The sequence below is a fragment of the Nyctibius grandis genome, chromosome 1 (genome assembly GCF_013368605.1).
Source record: "Nyctibius grandis isolate bNycGra1 chromosome 1, bNycGra1.pri, whole genome shotgun sequence".
NCBI lineage: Eukaryota > Metazoa > Chordata > Aves > Nyctibiiformes > Nyctibiidae > Nyctibius > Nyctibius grandis.
The window spans coordinates 53,580,874-53,599,682 of record NC_090658.1 but is presented as its reverse complement, the minus strand read 5'-3'; the positions used below and the strand labels follow the sequence as shown (position 1 = coordinate 53,599,682).

The following is an 18,809-nucleotide window of genomic DNA, read 5'->3' as shown; positions in this document are numbered from 1 at the left end:
CTTTATTTTTTTAGTATTAGTTTCCCTGATCAGTTTCCCTGACTCTTTTTTTCACCGAGTTTTATGCTGTAAAGGCTAAAAAATGTTACCTGTAACTGACATACACAGCGCTGTACTAACTCTCATTTTCAACAAGAAGAGAATTATGGGAGAAAAAAACCCTAGCAGTTGCTATTACTAATTCTCCTCTTATCTTTTTGTTGACAGAGTTTATCAAAGGTATAATGTTTATGCTAGTATCCATGCTTACAATGTAAATACTCATTGCAGTTTATTAGGTTGTAAAAAGAAATACTACAGCATGATCTCAGCTTTTTTATCAAGATCTTTTCTTACTTCTTATTAGATTTTTTTTTTTATCGGTGGCAAAAATGTGTAACCAAAAATATAATGCCATTTTCTGCTCATAGAAATAATTTGACTTGAGAAAGAAAAAGTCTAACCAAATAAATCTCTGGGGTTGTCTGCACATTTATTTTTTGGTTTTTTTTTTTTGACAAACCGGTAGTTGCTAGTTATGAGACCTCTCTGCCCAGATTTTGGAGGATTTACTAGTAGTACACATGAGACGCCTGGTGGAAAATTACCGAACTGCACCTGTGGAAGGGCAAGCAGGTTACACAGGAGATTTTATTTTAGTTTATCGTCGTAGTTATTAGCTGATATGCTTGATAAAACATCCAGATTATTTTTCCTGTTTAAAAAATATGACAAATTTTAAGCAGTCATCGGATGCTTTTTATCCTGGTTCGATCTTACTTAAACCAAATGGTGATTTATTTTTTTAATAGCTGTTCCTCAAGGAAACTCTTAAAGGAAGCAAGGTTGATTGTGTTCTCTGCACCAACGACTTCGGAATTGAAACATAATTAAGGAGTTAAAGTGTTTGTTTTTTAGGGAGGAGATGTTCTGTGAATCACAAAACAACTTGTGATTCCCAGATACTAGGGCCCGTTTTGTGCCAATCCCGGCAATATGGAGAGGTGTATCGATGGCTCTAAATTCTGGAACTTGTAGAGAGATCTCTGGAGGTTTGTGTCCCCATGGAGGAGACCCAGCATGTGCAGCACGATCTCAGCGCAGCACAGCCCCTGTCTTTGAAGCCAAAGTAGTTTTTGCGGTCAGATGTGCCATCGCTGCATCCTCCAGAAATCTCTCACGCCGGTGGTGCCATAGGTCCGCGCTCCTCCCCTTGCGCTGCCAGAAGGGCGGGTGGGCACGCAAGGCAGAGCTGTGGGTGCAGTGAACAACAGGGTTTTGTGGGAAGCCCTGAAGATAAGCTCTGGTAAGCTCCTGCCAGCAAAATTCTTCATCACATATGTAACATGTCCAGCACACAGAGAAAGACAGAAAATAATGCTGCTAACCATATTTATTAGTTAAAAAATTAAACTTGCTTTTGTTTACATACAAACTCACTGCTATCTGTAATATGCAATGTACTTTGTCCTTCTACTTGCAGTTTAACTTTTTCATTTGTTACTTTTTCTCTTTCAGGCCAAACAGGCAATTCTAGAAATGGATGCCATACGTAAGTTGGTTCTTTTTCATTTTGATTTTTAAAAATCAATAAAACCATATTCAGAAGTTTGGCTTTAACAGTTGGTTTCATCTGAGATGGAAGAAAGCCAGGCTTATGTTCCTTGAATTATGACCTTGCTGTAAAAAACAAAATTGGGTGCAGATCCTGTGGAGCTCTGTAGGCCTTGGGCTGACTGATCTGCAACCAACAAGTTACATCACATGATGAGCAAGAAAGAGGCAGATTAGACCTCTGTAAACTCTGGCCACTCTTTTTTGCTTATTCCATGCTGACTAAACGTATGATCTTTCCTATTTTGTAGCATAAGCTCCTTCTGACTAGGACCCACTGAAGGGCTAGCAATAAGCAAATGCAGCTTGAAATATGTAGCAGCATTATGACTTATTTGTGCTGGCAAACCTGCAGCTGCAGGACAGCAAGGGAAGCTGCCAGCTGCTCACCACACTTTGCACAGCCTCCATGGAAGGGAAACGAGGGAGCCCATCACCCTGCAGTCCTGTTAGCACAGCAGCTGCTCTCCTGGCTACAGTAGAAAGCAACTTGCACCCGCAGAGCAGCCCCACGAAAACTCGATGCTGGGACCCAGCAGGCTTGTGCTTGTGTCTCAAGAGTTTACCTGGGTGCGTCCCAGGAGCCAGGGCTAGAGAATTCGTGTGATGCTGCTGTCTGCGCTCTGAGTGCAGTCCCATCTGCACCGTCCCTGCTGCTGCATCTTCTGCTGGCTGCCTTTGCTGGTGCAAGCTGCGTTAGCTCTTCGTGTTCCCAGCGATCCCTAGCAGTGTAGGGAAATGGGAACAATAGTCCTAAGATATAAATGCTGAGGAAGTCTTGGAGTAAAGCAGGCTTGTTATTTACTTAGTTGTATTGGTCAGGAAGGCTCTGGCTGTGAAACTGGCAAACAGTTAAACAAGATGATGGTGCATAAATGTTGCTGGGTTAGCCATCTGGAGCAAGGCACAACTAAATGGGCAAAGAGTTTCCATGGCTGGATGGTTAACAGCTACCCTACAGCAGCACACCACCTTGCTTGTGTTGCTTCGGGCTCTGAAGAAGTGCCACTTTTGTCAGTCATAAAGGGATGATGGCACTGCCGCCAAAGAGAGCTGTGGAGGCATGTGAAGTGACACCCTTGTCACTCTCTTATTCCTTGTACTCTGCTTGTTCCACAGATCACCCAGGCTTCCACTATAGTCCTGAGGGAGAAATGAAATCATCGTACCAGCCTAAAGAAGGCAGTGCTCCTCACAGAGTGAGAAGGAAATCAGGTGAATAAACTCCTTTAACACCAAGATGACAAGAGGGAAAACAAACAGGGTTGTTTAGGGTTGGGTGAGGCTGGGCACTTGGACTTGGTCTTTAGCCTGTACTCCACGCAGATTTAACACAGCACAGTAACTCTCAGGTATGGGTGGAGTATCTTATTAACCATTTGTTGTTTGTGTAATTTTTTTTTATTCACTGTTTGCATTTAATTTCATGGATATACATTCCTAACGTTGGATGCATAAAGAACAGTTGGTACTTTGTAATGGATAAAAGAATGCATATGCAGGAAAGCCAGTCACAATACTTAAATCTGACATTTCTTCCCCCCACCCCAAGTAATTACTGTCTCAGAAGTGGTTCCATCCTGATTCTCACAGGCTCGTTATTTCAAACCATGATTACTGTCTTTACTTAGTGTAACTTTATCGTTATGGATAATAGAGATTTGAGAGGTGGTTATGGTGACTTTTGGGTGGGTTTTTTCTCCTAGCTCCAACATACATCTATGATTACTGTTAGTTTCCTCTTGAAGCCACTGCAAATGTGTATTGGGGTGACTTCATATCGCAGTCACCATGTTCCCCTCTTCAGCTACTTGAAAGACCTTTCCAATTTGGAGTGTGTAGCATTGTGCATTGGGAATGACTTAAACAAGGTCGGTGAGAGTATTGATGTAGTGATTTATTGCACAGCAGCATTTGTGTCTGAAAAACAATCAAGTTTTAATTGCTTTTCAGGCATCTTCCTTTGTTTCTGAGATGAAGGATTGCATTGGTGCTGCTTTGCCTGTAAAAGGAGTAATACAAAATACTGATCAAATGGCTTGCTATGTAATGTTCAGCTAATTATACTTTTAAAGCCCTACTAAGCTGTTGATACTTCGTACATATTTCTGATAGGAAACCTCCAGCAACTTAGAGCAGTAGCAGAGATGACCAAGTCTTTCGAACGCAGGAATCTTAACATGGGATGAAAATTTACATGTGGCTGCTTGTATGAAGGGCAGCTGTTATTGCATTAAGAAACCATGTATGTTTTTTGGTAACAGCTGTAGGCTTGACACTTCAACAGATACTTTTCTGCGAGGAAATTGGGTGATTAAGAAATGAAAATCTGGCTTCCCTGCATGGGCTCAGAAGCTTAAATTTTGGTGTCTGTGTTATAAAAAGTTGGCCAAGATGCCTGTAACTTTCTTTTGGATGCTGGAGTGCTTAAACATGTTGTTGTCTTTTTCAGAACCCTCATCTAGAGTCCATAAAGTTTTGAAGTCAAATGGTAAGCTACTTCATCTACTTTTATTGACACAGTACTTCTGTACTGTGTAGAACAAGTAAAGATGGATCCTTTCCTCCTATAACTTTCCCTAAACACGTTGTGGGGGAGGGGGAGGAAGTGTGCAAAGAAAACAAAATGTTATTGTTTAAATCTGACGTCTGTTTTTGCGCATTTTGGGTTCTGGTCCTGTAAACATCCTGGCAACTGGTAACTGAACACGCAGAGTCTGGGCCTTTGTGGGTAGTTGCCCATATCATATCAGTGTTGCAAAATCAGGACCTCAAGTGCCACTCGTGTGCCGTCTCTGTTTTATCAGAGACCCTATAGTCAGTTTGCTCAATTGCTGCTGCATTTAATCACCTTTTGGGAATTCATGATTGAGATATTAGTGTAGCAGTAAAATGGGCATAGGCTGACAGCAGTTTGGTTATTCACTTGTGATGAAGTATATATTTCTGTTTTCAGATATGAGTCCAGATATGCAGAAGGTAAGCCATTTCTTCTGTTTCTTGGTTTAGCACATTCAAATGACTTGGAGCACAGTATTTACTGTAGAATCTGCATCTTCTCTGGTTGTGTTGATTTTAAGAACGGAAAGAAAACCATAAACGTTGTTTAGCGTCTCCCAATAAGATTATTGGAATGAAAGCAATAGCAATAGAGATAACTATTTCAGGAATATCTAATAAAGAAAAGAAGACTGATCCACATATTGGTTGTACTTTATAATACTCTAGGGTACTTAAAAATACCACTATAATCACGGAAGTTCTGTGTATAAAGATAGTGTTTACTCTTTGGAGCATGTCTTTGCATTTATTAAATAAGACTGTAAAGTTTCAGCTTATTCTGGTATATATATCATATATTTAAATCATGATCTATGACCAAACAGAGCCAGTACAGCTTAAGCAGATGGAAATGAGCATTTCTAATTTTTGCATTTTCTGTAAGAATTTGTAATGAAGTTCCCAGTGCAGTTTGAAAGTCTCATGTTGAATTTCAGGTCCTAGGCTTTTATTTGGGATGGAATTTAAAGTGTGAGTCTGTGGAAGATTTACAGAGTACATTAGATATGACTTCACTGGGATGCCATGTCACTGAAGCCCGTGAATGGGATGGGGGTTTTTCCATATATTTTTTCAGTTCTAAATATTCTATGGAAAAATACTGATTGTTTTACTTATTTCTTTATAAATCTCATTTCAGTGCAGCTAACTGAACGTAGCTTAAACATTGCCTGTAAGGCTGATATAAAACAGTGTCTTACTAAAATATAAAATCTCTATAAACTTCTAAACAAAGTTTTGTGGTGGTTTTTTTTTTTTAAGCGGATCAGTATTGAAGGAGCCCTATTATCTCAAGCCACCAAACTAGGATCAAATGAAGCCCTGCTGAATTCTAGGAAGAAGGTTTCCTTGGAACCCAGTGGGCTGGAGAACCAATTTCAAGAGTCTATTGAGCCAGCCTACAGCAGTGATCAGGATGAAAATCTCCAGACTTCTGCTACGGAACAGATTGATGCTGATGATGAAGAAGAGTCTGAACAGGTAGGAAAAAGAGGGAAAAAAAATCCTTTTTTCCCGGGGAGGATGGAAAAGGGATTAAAATTATCTGTAAAACTGCAAGGAGGCAGGAACGTCTTACGAGTGTTTGTAACTCTTTGTCCTTAGAAATATTTTTATTTAGACATCATACAACACTCTCTTGCATTTTAACAGAGATGATGTAAAATTAGCCCCTATGCATAAGATTAAATCCCCACTGCTTGCAAGAGATTTTACTTAGTTCTTTACAGTCCTCAAGCGTAATTTTGACAGAAAGCTGTTTTTTACCAGTTGTGCACAACTGACCTTTCCTTGCTTCTCCAGCTGATGCCATGACAAAAACCTTTTTAGGCCACGTGCAGAGATAGTGAGTGCCTTTCAGGTGCCCGAAGCAGGGACTTGAGTATTAAGTTAAGATTCAGGCACTGCCACATGTGATGTGGTGTTTCTTGACCTGCGAGCTGCTGGCAGTAGATAGGAACATGGGAGCTTTAATATGAGATGTTGTGAGTAGGACTTTTGAAGATGAGAATCTTCATCTCTTGCTATTGCACAGTCATTCGATAGGTGGTAGTTTTCCCCACTCTGTGTGATGTTTCCATACCTACGTAGTACTTTGAAAGACTAAAACCCCAGTTTTGAAGTGTGACTGTATTAAAGAATGTAGATTTTCCGTTTCTTTGGTTTAGTTGGTGCTGAGGTCATATCACTGTGTGGCCCATTTATTTGGTGAATTATCCAAAACCTATTATTGAAATTGTTTTTGAAGCCTTCTGTATGTTTCCTTTTTGAAATTACAGGATTTGCTTTGTAAATCTTTGATAAAATAGTATCTCATATCAGTGTAGTGCAGTGTCTTGTCATTCTCCCTCTTCCTGACATGAGTAAGTACAAAAGAATGAGTAAGTGCAAAAGAATACCACTATAAAAATGTATAATAGGAGCTTACTGTTTAATCCTAGTTGTGGCAACAATATCTTCTCAGTTTCCCCCCCGCCATTCCCACCATGCATGCCCTTCACTCTGAGTTAATTTGAATACTGCTCAACATACAACATTCTGGCCTTCTGTTTGTTTGTTGCTTTTTTTTTTCTGGGAAGTTGGATGACAGCATATTTTTGTTTAGACCTCTTTCTGCTTTTCAAGACTGCCAGTGACAGCAAGACTGTCGCCTCCCCATTTTAAAACAAAAAAAAACCTTTGAAAATTGAATTTTTGTGCGACCACCTTCTTCTGTTACAACTTGGCTGTGAGTTTAAGCCATTTCCCTCATCCAATTTTATGTATTCTTTTACATCTATGTTTTTATACACAGATGCTGCTTTCAACCCCTTTTGGCAAGCTGTATGGATTGATTTCATTTAATTCGGTATTGTAAAGAAAGTTTTCTGAGCTCTGAATCGTTCTTGTGGCAGTGCTCTGACTACTCATGAGCGTTTTGTCCTCCCAGTGTGGATACCTGGCCTGTCCTAGCTGCTAGTAATTCTTCTGAACAAGGCTGTACAAAGAACTGTAGATTTTATTACCCCTCCCTTGCTCTTTTCTTTTAAATTACAGGGAGTGCGGCAAAGCTCACTGCAGAAATTGAAAGGGGGAAGAAAAAGACTTAATAGTCAAGCTGCTGAAAACGTTGAAAAACGGAGAAGTGTTAATCTCAACAAGTGTGAAACACAGGTATATAATTTTTTTTTACTTCTATTTTGCTATGCATCGTAGATGTGTCAAAGAAATCGTGTTTTTCCTAGGCAGACAGATAAGTCATCTTCTGTTTATGTCATGTATTAATATTCATATCATTGAAATATTCATCTGTATGATGAAAAAATATTTTTTTGAGAGCAGGCAGAAAAAAACAACCAACCAAACCAATCACCATTAACTTAAGCCAAAAGGAATTATCTTCCCCTCTCTTTCCCAGCCTCTGGACAGGAACATCTACAGCATCCTTCATGTTAGCGTTAGCAGGCATATGGTCTTGCTGTAAATTAGATCCGCTAGCTGAGCTGGATGAAAAGTTACTCCAAAAAGACAATGAAATTTTCAGTGGCATGTGCTAGAGAGCATAACTTACCTTTCTGCTAGGGTTGTAGGAAAGGGGAAAGGGAGGAGAACAAAACTTTTGGCACAAGCCCAGAGTCAGATCAGCTTAATCCCATTGTGAAACTGCAGAGTTAGCATAAAAGGTTTAATCTAACCCCTGCCAAACAAATTTGCCTTTAATTACTCATGTATTAGCATGAGCCAGTGTCTTGTATTTGAAGTAAGATGTTATTAAATGCCAAGAGTGACCTCTGAGCCATGGTAAGGATTAGGAGGCAAAGTAGTCTGGCCCTGCCACCTTGGCTCCCTGGCTCTCTAGCAAGGGGCCTGCTCACCCTGCCCATCCCCACCTGACTCTGTGCTGCAGGACACCCTGGTGCTATGGCAGTTCTGTGAACAGAGGGAATCGCTGTATTATTGCAGGGGATAGGCTAATGCTACCTGCATATTTCAAATCTCCACAGAGCTCCAAGGACCCTTCAGATGAAGAGTCAGCCCAGCTAAATACCGATCTTCCATTTTCCTGCGCAGCTAGACAGCCACAGTTGCCTAGACAATTCAGCACACCCCAGAGCAACTCGCTTATCATGAATATCCTGGGGGGAAGTACCTCTGTCAGAAACATCTGGACTGACCATCAGATCAGGCAGGCATTGTTTCCCAGCCGGCATCCACCTTATGAGAATGAAGACGATGAAGATGATTATCAGATGTTTGTACCATCGATGTCTACGTCCAATGCTAGTTCAGCTGTTGGTGGAGAAAGGAGGGGTTCTTCTGGGCGTCCATGCAGCTGGCACTTGGGGGTAGTGCATCAAAACGAGACTTCCAGCCCTACTCGTCACAAAGTTGTTAGGCGGGCCAGTAGTGCTGGTGAAAGTAAGACGTGTCCAGCTGGCGCAAGGTATAAAATTGGGGAGCGCAGTTCTCGCAGGGAAGTGAAGAGAGCAGAGGTGAGCAGTATGAATGCGTATCTCGAATCTTCAGAGGAGCTGACCATCGATGATATTGAACACGTTTATGATAATATAAGCTATGAAGACTTAAAACTGATGGGTCTGACAAGGAGGGAGGACACAGACCGTGGTCCCCAGAGATCTGCTAGAGACTCTCTCTACGAGGCTGAAAACAAAAGCAGCTTGGATTCACCCTCCAAAAAGAGGACAGCAAATCAAAACAGGGCCTCCATTCGTGCTAGTAGGGATGAGATACTACTCAGTAGAGAAGCACCTACTTCAAGTTTGGATGAGCTCAGGATCGTTGAAGACAACATCTATGACACCATAGTGCTTCCAGAAACACCACTATTGAATTTTAAATGTGACCCCTTAAAATGCTCTAAAAGGCGGAGTTTTCTGGGCCTGGAAAAAGACTTCATATGTTGTGACAATCTACAGCAGTTTGTCTCTGAAGAGAGTCTCCAGTTCAGTGAAGATGAAAGTCCTTACCATCATGTTCCTGTTGACAATGACTATTTGAGCTTAGTAGATAGCTCCTCCAACTCGGATTCACTCTCCCATAAGTCTGCAGCAGATAAACTCTCAGAGGAAGTTGATGAGATTTGGAATGACCTGGAGAACTACATCAAGAAGAATGAGGAGAAGACAAGAGACCGCCTCCTTGCAGCCTTTCCTGTTTCTAAAGATGATATGCAGGAAAGGTTGCATGCTGGGAGTACGCCTGAACTGAGTAAAGATGTAGAGTACTCACTGTCTACTCTCTCTCTGCCAGAAACTCCTATTTTCCCTAAAACTGTGAAGCCCAGGGCTGCCACCTTAAGCGAGGCTAATCTCAGGCTTGAAGACACTACACAGTGCAAGGAGAACTCTTTTATGAGTCTGAACAGATCTTCCTTCTCCAGTGAGGTGCCTTTTGTAGACAGCCCATACGAATCTGCCAATAGTGTTCTGTCCAGTGCGCATACAGAGGGCATGGAAAATGACTTGGCTGTTGTGGATAAAACAAAGAACAGAGTTTTTATGATGGCAAGGCAGTACAGTCAAAAAATTAAGAAGGCTAACCAGCTTTTGAAAGTTAGAAGTCCAGAGCAGGAACAGCCAGCTAGCAGACAACACAAACTGAAACACAAAGATCTCGCTGCCATTCTGGAGGAGAAGAAACAAGGTGGTCCTGCTATTGGTATGTCAAAAATACTTCTATACGGATATATTTCTTTAGTAACTTTCAATGAAATTAGTAACTTTCTATACAGATATATTTCTTTAGTAACTTTCAATGAATTTGTGTACTGAATTGGAAGATTATGAATTTTCCCCACCTTACTAGTTGAGTATCAGTATTGCATTTTCTGTGTTACCACTGAAATGGGTTTTCTGTGACTGCTTCTAACATGAATAGTCCTTTATATCACAATAAATTCTTGTTGTTACTTGATAAAATTGGGAATAAATAGTGGGGTAGTGTCAGGAAAGATCAATTCGTCTTAGACTGGAAATAGAGCTTATGCCTGAAGCGCTATTGGCCTCTTTATAGAAAAGCAGTTATTTCCTTTAATAGCGTGGTCTTCAGAGTTGGACTAAAAAGGTGTATTTTCAGGTATGTTCACCTTCTAACAAGTCATGTAGGTTTGCTGTATCACACTTATAAGCATAAGGAATTGGGGTCAGATAAGAAAGAGCTGGTCTTCTTGCTCTTTCTAATGAATATGCAAAGTTGTGGATATGCAACAGCTTTGGAACTGTTTTTGTCCGCAGTCAATTGAAACAAATTGGAGACATGGAGCCAGCGGACTCCACACACTAGAGTGTCATTCTTGCCTTCTTGTGATATTTATAAAAGTCCCTAAATATCTTATTTACTAGGCCATTTTCAGAATGTTCTTTTCCATTTTAACATGAAACAAGCATCGTATTATTTGAACCGGTGCTACATTGCATCCTGTATGACTATTCACTGTTGCAAGACATTTTATGCTGCTTTTTTCCAATGCAATGTGCTGAAATGCAATGCAATGCACAGATCTTCCAGCCTCCGTTGTTTCATGTTACTTTGTTGAGGCTGAAGATATTGACGCAGCTGTAAACTTTTCTCTTGACCAACACAATGTGTTTGGGGATTTTAAAATTTTCACGCAACTCTTTCTAATGGATTGCTTGCCTCTGCTAAGTTAATTCTCTCTCCTTTCTAGGTGCCAGAATAGCTGAATATTCCCAGCTTTATGACCAAATCGTCTTTAGAGAAAGTTCACCTAAGGTCCAGAAGGAAGCCTGGGCCACCCCTCAGGAGCCATCAGCCGGGAGGTATTCCACGCCCGTGGCTGCATCTCCTCCCCGTTCCCAGGCTGCCAGTGAGTGCTCAAGAGGAGAGGATTGGCTTTTGCATTCTACGTACAGTAACGGTGAGCTGGCCGACTTCTCTCCGTGGCATGAATCCCAAGACCCAAAGTCCAAGAGCTTGTGTACAGAAGCTGGTATAAAAAGCAATTCGAGGCAGTTGCCATCAGCTGGCTCGGTGTCTTCCCTTCAGATTTCCAATCATTTGCATGTCCCGGCGCAGAGGTGGAGCGCCATCATAAGCCAACCGAACAAAGAAAATTTACATCAAGATCACATCTATAACTCCCTTGGGAGAAGAGTAAGCACTGTAAAACCACAGGCATACAGCAGGTCACAGTCGTCTTCCTCAATTGTGGTCAACAGGTCTGGAGAAGCAATCATATATCCTAATGAAATGGACAAGAAAAAGCTCCATTCGAATAGGAACTTTGGATTCAACAGCCATCAAACGCCGGGTATTGCTTCGGGATGTACGGGGCCTGATACGAGAAAGCAGATCCCTGAAAACTCTTCAGATATGATTCTGCAGGACTCTCAAAAGGTCCTGAGAGTGAACAGGGCCTCCCCTCTGACAGCACAGGTGGCCACTCAGAACTATTTTTCTAATTTCAAAGATACTGAAGAAGGAGAAGGGGATGATGATGACTATGTTGAAATAAAGTCTGAAGATGAAGGATCTGACTTGGAGACCTCTCAGAACCAACCAAGGAAATCGGATCCCAAACTGCGCAACGCAGATGCCGCTCCTTCTGAAACGCTCTGCGGCAAAACTGTCTCTTGTACTCCTGCAAAGTCCGCCGGCAGCAAACACGTGCTTACTCCCTATCTGACTGCATATAGTGACTCGGATAAACTGAACGACTACCTGTGGAGAGTACCGTCTCCTAATCAGCAAAATATTGTCCAGTCTTTAAGGGAAAAATTTCAGTGTCTCAGCTCGAGTAGCTTTGCTTGATGCTTTCGGTAATTTCTAGCTGTACTGCCCTATCGTGACAGAGTATATACTAGGACAATCAGTACCGGCATCATGTATTTCCATAATATTACACAATCAGGCATTGTATCACAGTCATATTGTAAACAGATGTAAAATGTATCTTTTTTAAAATGGTTTAGAATCCTGGAAGTGAAAAAGGCCACATGTGCACCCTGTCTGGGGTCTCACTCTGTAGTGCAGGTGGACTTCCCATCTCCTCCTTAACCTTTGCATCTCTTCCTTTGTTAGGTGAGATGCCCTTTGATTCTTACCATCAAACCAGGTGTGATGCCATTTGATTCTTAAACCATTTTGTCGTGGGGAAACTGTAGTGTTTGGACTTCCAAGTTGGTGACCAGTGTTCTGCATCCAAAATACCCACGTGATCACTCTGGTTGCATATGGGAGCATTTAGCTGAGCAGCTGCTCCTGTGACTGTGAGATTTCTGAGCAGGGTTCTGGTAAATACACCAACACGCTACGTGTGCAATTGCACATACTTTTTGCACGTTTCTTTTCGACAGACTTATTCCAAGTGTGTGGGACCAATGCGTACGCTACATTACTTTAGAACAGGCTTCTTATGTTTTAAACAACATCTAGTCCTAGTGCTTGTGAGGGGTGCCAGGCTGACAGCTCTGTGTCTGAAGCCTTTTCTGCTTTCTGTAACTGCACAGTAGGTAGAGGATGGGCAGTGGCAGCTTTTTATGTGAATCTGTGGATGTGACACAGTCCTTGCCTGGAGGATGTTTTGGGCAGTAGCAGGGGAACTCCGCTGCTTGTGAGGATGGCTAGGCTGAGTTTGGTACCTCCAGCAATGGTGGTGTTTGTGACAGGCAGGCAAAATTTGAGTGTCTTGTAGCTCAGAGCCCAGCAGCGGAAAGCCACTGGGTGTGAAATTGTTGAGTAGCTGTGTTTTATGCTCAGTGGCCAGCAGGGCATTTGTTCAAGGCCCAACGTCAGTAATGCCAAGAGAGAATGGGGCTTGGCTGGATGCTTGGGTGAAATATCAGTCGTGTGGCGTGTGTGGCCCAGAGGGTGTTTCAGCTGAGTGACAAGCTGCCTTCCCCCGGGAATGTGTCTCCGTAGTAGGAAGTGACCCTTCCTGGCAGAGAGGTAAAATATGTATTTTCTGAGCCAGCCGGGGCTGACTCTAATCCAATTTATGTACAATAAAAGTAGCTTAAAAAATGAGAATACATTCCATTCTTTTGCAAATAACGTGTACAATAAATGCTGCCATTTACAACAGGAACAGGCTTTTCAATACCGTGCACATTTACTCCCCTTTGTCATCTTTGTTGCACAGCTTTGGATTCTGTTACTTGGAAACATTGTACCTAAAGGAAAGCCTAAATGTGTCTACACCGATCATCTTGTGTGACGATTGTTCTTTTTTGGTGCTCAAATTCTTAAGATTATGTGGATAAAGCCAGTACAGAGTTAAACATATCACTAAAGGAGTTTAATTGAAGTACTGTTTTTACTAATCGCTCCCCTCAGCTACAGAGCACTGTACTTCCAGAACAGCCGACTCTGTACTACATTGGTTACCATGAGGAAAACCTGAAGCTATCAGTGTACAGCTAATTACTTGTAGACTAAGATTTAAGGACTTGAATTTGTTAGAACGGATTAAATTATTTACTGCACATATCTTGCATGGGCTAGGAATTGTTGTTTTGAGGGCTGGTTGGTCATGGTACTTACTAGCTCGTACCACAGGGAGACTTGTTACAGTCAGCACATCTGCTGTGATAGGACCAGCATCTATCTAGTAAAATCCAATCGAGAAATAATGTTGTACATATTTAAGACAGCGAGATGTAGCAGAGCCCGTATTTATTTAATATAGCTTGTAAAGTATTGTAAATATGAATAGAAGTTAAATCTGTGCTTTACTCTAGATGTGTTTGAAGGGCTAGGGGAATGTTGTTTAACTCGCATCTCATGCAATCCGTGGAGTTGGGGGTGGGGGGGAAAGGAACCCCACAGAAACAGAAGAAGGGGCTTCTACTAGTAGCGTGTAACTTCTCCCAGGGACCATTTCATACTATTTGTAATAAACGTTGAGTATGCAAAAGCTTCGTGTTCCGTTCATGGGAGTGGGGAAAGGGGAGGGGAGATGGTGGTTTCTGTCGTTCCGTAGATGATGTTTGGGGGTGATTTGTGGGCGGGGGGTTCTTGCAGGCAAGCGGAAGCGAACGGGGCTGGACGCCGGGTCCGGGGCGGGGAGCGGGGCGAGGGGGAGGGCGGTGCTCGGAGAGTAGCCCGGAGAGCACCGCCCTCGCCCCGCTCCCCGCCCCGGCCCCGGAGCTGCTGCCGCTCTCGGATCCCGGCGGAGGGATGAGGGATGAGGACCGCGGCACTGCCTGGCCCCGGCGCTCCGAGCCGCGGTGCCGCCGAGCCGCGCGCTGTGGGGGTGCGGGGAGGCGGCGCGGCGGCGGCGGCGGCGCGGTAAGAGGCGCAACGTGGGGAAGCGGCACCGGCTGATGCAACCCCGGGGCGGGGGGGGCGGTGTGGAGGGAGGGGGAGTAAAGGGGATTTCGGGGGGAAGGATGTTTCCTTAGCGGGTGCGTCGGGTTGTTTTTTGGGGTGTGATGCCCCAGCGGGGAGGGGAGGCGACCTCGTGGTAAAATGTCCCGTCCCCCCTCTCCGCAGCCGCCGTTTTTTTTTTTGCCGTGGCTTTTTGTGTTATGGCATTTATGTGGCGGGGGTTCAGGTGCGGCAGCGCATGGACGTCTGCCTGAAAAACGTGTCATGTATGTCGTCCCTCGTTCCGCCCCCACCCCGCTCCTTCAGCCTCAGCTGGGGCAGTTTGTCTGCCCCTGCACTGACCTGAATGGGTCTTTGGCTTCTGCAAGGGGGAGGGTTATCAGGTAGCAAAAAACTGCTCTAGGCTGTGTTTTCCTCTGTTACTCTTGCCTGCTGTTGGGGGACAGACAGACAGACACCTTTCAGGGGGTCTCCTCCTCCCCTTTCTGGGTAAGTACCGTCTGTGTCTGCAGAAGGTACTAGAGGAGGGCCGGCAGCCACTTATCCAGAACATTTTTCCAGAAAGCAACGCCAGTGCCTGGCTGCCACCGTTTTTTCCAAGAGGCAGCGTGGCAAACAGGGCTCCTCTTGTCTCCCTGCTGCCCACAGCTCTGAACAGCATCCATGAAGGTGGCTGGTTTGCTGGTGTTAGCACTGGTGATGCCTGTGGTAAGCTGTAGCAGCCCCGGGTGTACAGGCCTCTGCTTCTGTCACTGCCTGGGCCTCACGTATGGAAACGAAGGACCCACCTGAGCCGGAGGGCTCGGGGTGGTGGATCCCTGCTGCGCTTCCCATGGTGGGGCTGGACAAGCCTTCTTGTGAAATAGCATAGGCTAGCTATAAAGTTTTGGGCATGTCGGAGCACTGACACACATAGCTGTAAAACAACGGTACTTTGGTCTTTTGAGGTTTTCTGTAGCTGCCTGCTGAACACCAGCCTTCACAGTTTACATCCATCCATAATTTTGGTGATTAAAAGCGTATGTGCCTAAGCATTCATTCCATGTTGCTGACTAACGTAGGTTTCTGCTGATGTTAGGAAGGTTTGTTTTGCTAAAGATTTGCTTATTGTTATTTTGTTGCAGCAAAATCACTGAGAATGCAAAGAACTCCTTGGCCTCTCTTAAGAGAGAAAACCCTCGGCTTGAGCCAACGCTTGCCATTATCCAGGTGAAGTATGTCTGTACGCTCGCCGGCTGTGGGAGATCCCCTTTGGTACCCTTGCTTGTCTGAAACTTCAGAAGCACACGATGCAGAAAGTAACTTTTATTCAAGCAAAAGGATAGGAGGAGGTAATTCCACTGGACTGTAGGTTGCCCTTCTGCAGGCCTGAAACAGCCACAGCAAACTTCAGGCTGTGGGAAAGGTTTGCAAAGGAAGGGAACAATTTATCCCTTCCTCCTTTTGCTAAAGTTATCTTCCCCATTGTATGTACAGATTGTCTTTTCTCACGGGTTGTCTTAAGTTGACTGACATAATTCAGTTGAAGTCAAAGCAGTTGTTCTCAAGCTTTTGTTGCAGTCCTGAAAAAAGTGTTTACGTTGCCTTAAAACGTGGGCCTCCTTTCGCCTCCCACCCCTGAAATAACATTGCCAGGGTTAAGGAGAGACCCTGCTGCTTCCTGCCAGCCGTGTTGCCTTTGGGCCGCTGTAATTTATGAGTGCATTACTGCTGTCCTAAGGAGAGGAAAACCACACTGAAAAGTCCCAGTCTGCTCAAAAGGACCAGTGTGAAATAAGTGCTCTGTGTAGAATTTCAGTATCCTTTAGAAATAGCAGCGCTTTCTAAGGTAAAGCAATCTCATAGTAATTGAGAGCTGTTGTATTACTAACGCCGTGAAGAGCTTTCCTTTCCATCCCACTGGTGCTGCCATCTTTGAGATAGGCAATCAAACTCGTAGATGAGGATTGCTCTCTCTGCAAAGCTGAGAGATGTTCCCCTTGAGATTTCTTAAGGTTTCAAGGCCAAGAAACCGGGGCTGTTTGTCATTCAGAGTGGGACCCGGAGCTGTGCAGGTGAAAATGTTTTTGTCCTCTTTCCTAGGATGGTGGTGTTGGTTTTGAGTGGGCGCACACTAAGTCTCTGACATATTTTTTATGTACTAATAGCAAATCTAAGAAATGCAGCACCAAGTTTATTTCAGTAGGTCTTCTAGTGAGGCTGATTGAACAAGCTCTCCCATCTCTTACCCTCTCTGGTTAATGTTTTCAAATAGCTCTCTAAGGCTGTAAGTTTAAGGACTGCTGAAAAGCAGTGACCTGTCTTCTCAGTGACCTCTTGTTTCTCACTCCTGTCTTGTCTCCATCCAGTTGCACCATGAGCTGGACTGGGGCAGTGATCCACCCTGGGCTGGAGGGGTCTGGGGAGGCTTCCTTTCAGCCACTTTAGACCCCAAGTCTGGTTTTCTGCATGGCCACATGAGTATTTTACCCTGGCACAAGGCAAGGGATATTAGGATGGAGAGAGCATTGTGTGAGGAGGGGGAGGTTCCTGCTCTCTTTTAATGTCAATTGGGATGCATCTACATCAGTGTTTTTGGATTTGATCATGGTTGTGTAATGTGGCACCACCTCTGCATCAGTACTGGGAATGAGGAGTAGCAGACTGAGCCCGCTCTGGAATGGTTCTAGATGTGTCCTTTTCCTCTCCAGCCATCTGAACCTGAACTGATACTGAGATTGATACCTGCGCTGCTTATTACCCGTGTTGAACCTCGGCTGGAGCTGCACAACAGCAAAAAATTATTGGTAACTGCTTCTTAATTTTGTTGAAGTTGAAAACTGACACGTGGTGGCAGGATCCTGCTTAGCAGTGGAGCTGTTGCCCTGCAAAGCTCAGTGAAGCACCTCTGGCTCCCCTGCACCCCCTGCCCTGCCCCTGCACTCTGCCAGTCCATGTCCTGAGCTCTGGCCTCGCCTGTGCTGCTCCGCGGGTTGTGATGGGAACCGGTTCATGGCAGAGACTTTCTGTGCCCGCGCGAGGTGAGCGTTCACCAGCCAGTGCCGCAGGGCCAGGGACATTACAGAGGACAGTGTGGTACTGCCACTGGCTCTGTCCCAGTTAAACCTCTCAGGCAGTCCTGGTGGTTACGTGTCAGTGTGGGGATACAGTTCCATGTATACTGGTATAGGGGAGCAGCTGCTGAGCTGTCTTTAATCCCATTTCTTCTTCCCTCACGGCAGTGTGAGCTCCACATGCGTTCTCAATGCAGCAGCCTCTGTGCTGCCCCTCGCCCCCAGCTCACAGATTCAGGGAGTGGGAGACTGGTAGTACGGTGCCAGGGATGCAGGCAGTGCTGTGCTGGGGGAGGAAGCCAGGCGATGGAGGGCAAGCCTTCATCCCTTCTCAGGAGCTGCCTCTCTCCACGGAGCCCATCCTTTTAAATGCTCTTTTTTTCATTGTCAGCAGTCTTGAATCATTTGGGATTAACAGGTTGGTAAATTGTTACGGGCTTGAACCAAAATAATTTTGGGTGATTCTAGGACAGTCGAAGCCAGCGCTGGCAGCCAACCACGAAGTGAGCAGCTCAGCTCTGACGGGAAGCCACTGGCACTGAGTCCTGTGGAAAAAGCTACGTAGAATGTGTTTGTGAAATTGTAGCAAACCCTTTTAAAATTATTTATTTCAGTCCTGTCGTCTGGGTTGGAATTTATATATAATCATATAGCTGTGAAAAGTGTTTTATTCATTTTGCTATGAAGCCACTAACATTTTTGAGGGTGGAAACCTCGCTGATCTGTTGGTAGGAGGTTTCTAGTTCTGGATATTGAATTCTCAGTTTTATTGTTAGAATATATGAAAATATTTGAAGAGCCTCCTAAGATTCAAGAGTAACTTGAAGAGTAAAATTAAATTGTAATTATTACGATTAAATATCGTAATATACATATGGTGCTTATAGGTGTAGAGACCTCAGGGAGGAGGATTTCTGGGTGAGATGGTCTCCCAGGTAAACCCGCCCAGGAGACGCTTCTGTCCTAGCACAGGTGCCTGCTGGCAGTTGGGAGGAACCGATAACTTCTCTTGCTTCTGCATTGACAGAACTCGCTGTGATCTATGATGCTTTACATCCGTTGCAGCATCTTTTTATCTGAATTTGCTTGAAGATTCCTCAGTATGATTTGACCTGATGCTGGTCAAGTATTATGACTTATGTGGCCTTCTAGGAGTGGCATGTAAGTTGATATTCGCACCAGACGCAGGAGTGTAAGCAGTTTGGATAAGGCTGAATGGCTGTTGAGGCTGTACGTTCACAGGCAATCGTAGGAGTGTTGCAGGACTTCCGACTGATTCCTGAATCAGCTCATTACATTAGTCATTTGTCAAGCAAG

At 44.1% G+C, this 18,809-nt stretch overlaps 1 protein-coding gene across 1 annotated transcript in view; it reads left to right on the top strand.

The window, feature by feature from the left end:
• LOC137667885 (pleckstrin homology domain-containing family G member 1-like) overlaps nucleotides 1-14,026 on the top strand; it is a 62,144-nt gene extending 48,118 nt beyond the window's left edge. Inside the window, exons 11-18 of the mRNA XM_068409064.1 lie at nucleotides 1,498-1,531; nucleotides 2,713-2,808; nucleotides 4,046-4,084; nucleotides 4,550-4,572; nucleotides 5,416-5,634; nucleotides 7,189-7,305; nucleotides 8,136-9,810; nucleotides 10,820-14,026. Coding sequence (XP_068265165.1) covers nucleotides 1,498-1,531; nucleotides 2,713-2,808; nucleotides 4,046-4,084; nucleotides 4,550-4,572; nucleotides 5,416-5,634; nucleotides 7,189-7,305; nucleotides 8,136-9,810; nucleotides 10,820-11,922 — 3,306 coding nt within the window. The 3' untranslated portion in view covers nucleotides 11,923-14,026. The remainder of the gene's footprint in view (nucleotides 1-1,497; nucleotides 1,532-2,712; nucleotides 2,809-4,045; nucleotides 4,085-4,549; nucleotides 4,573-5,415; nucleotides 5,635-7,188; nucleotides 7,306-8,135; nucleotides 9,811-10,819) is intronic.
• Nucleotides 14,027-18,809: the final 4,783 nt, after the last annotated feature.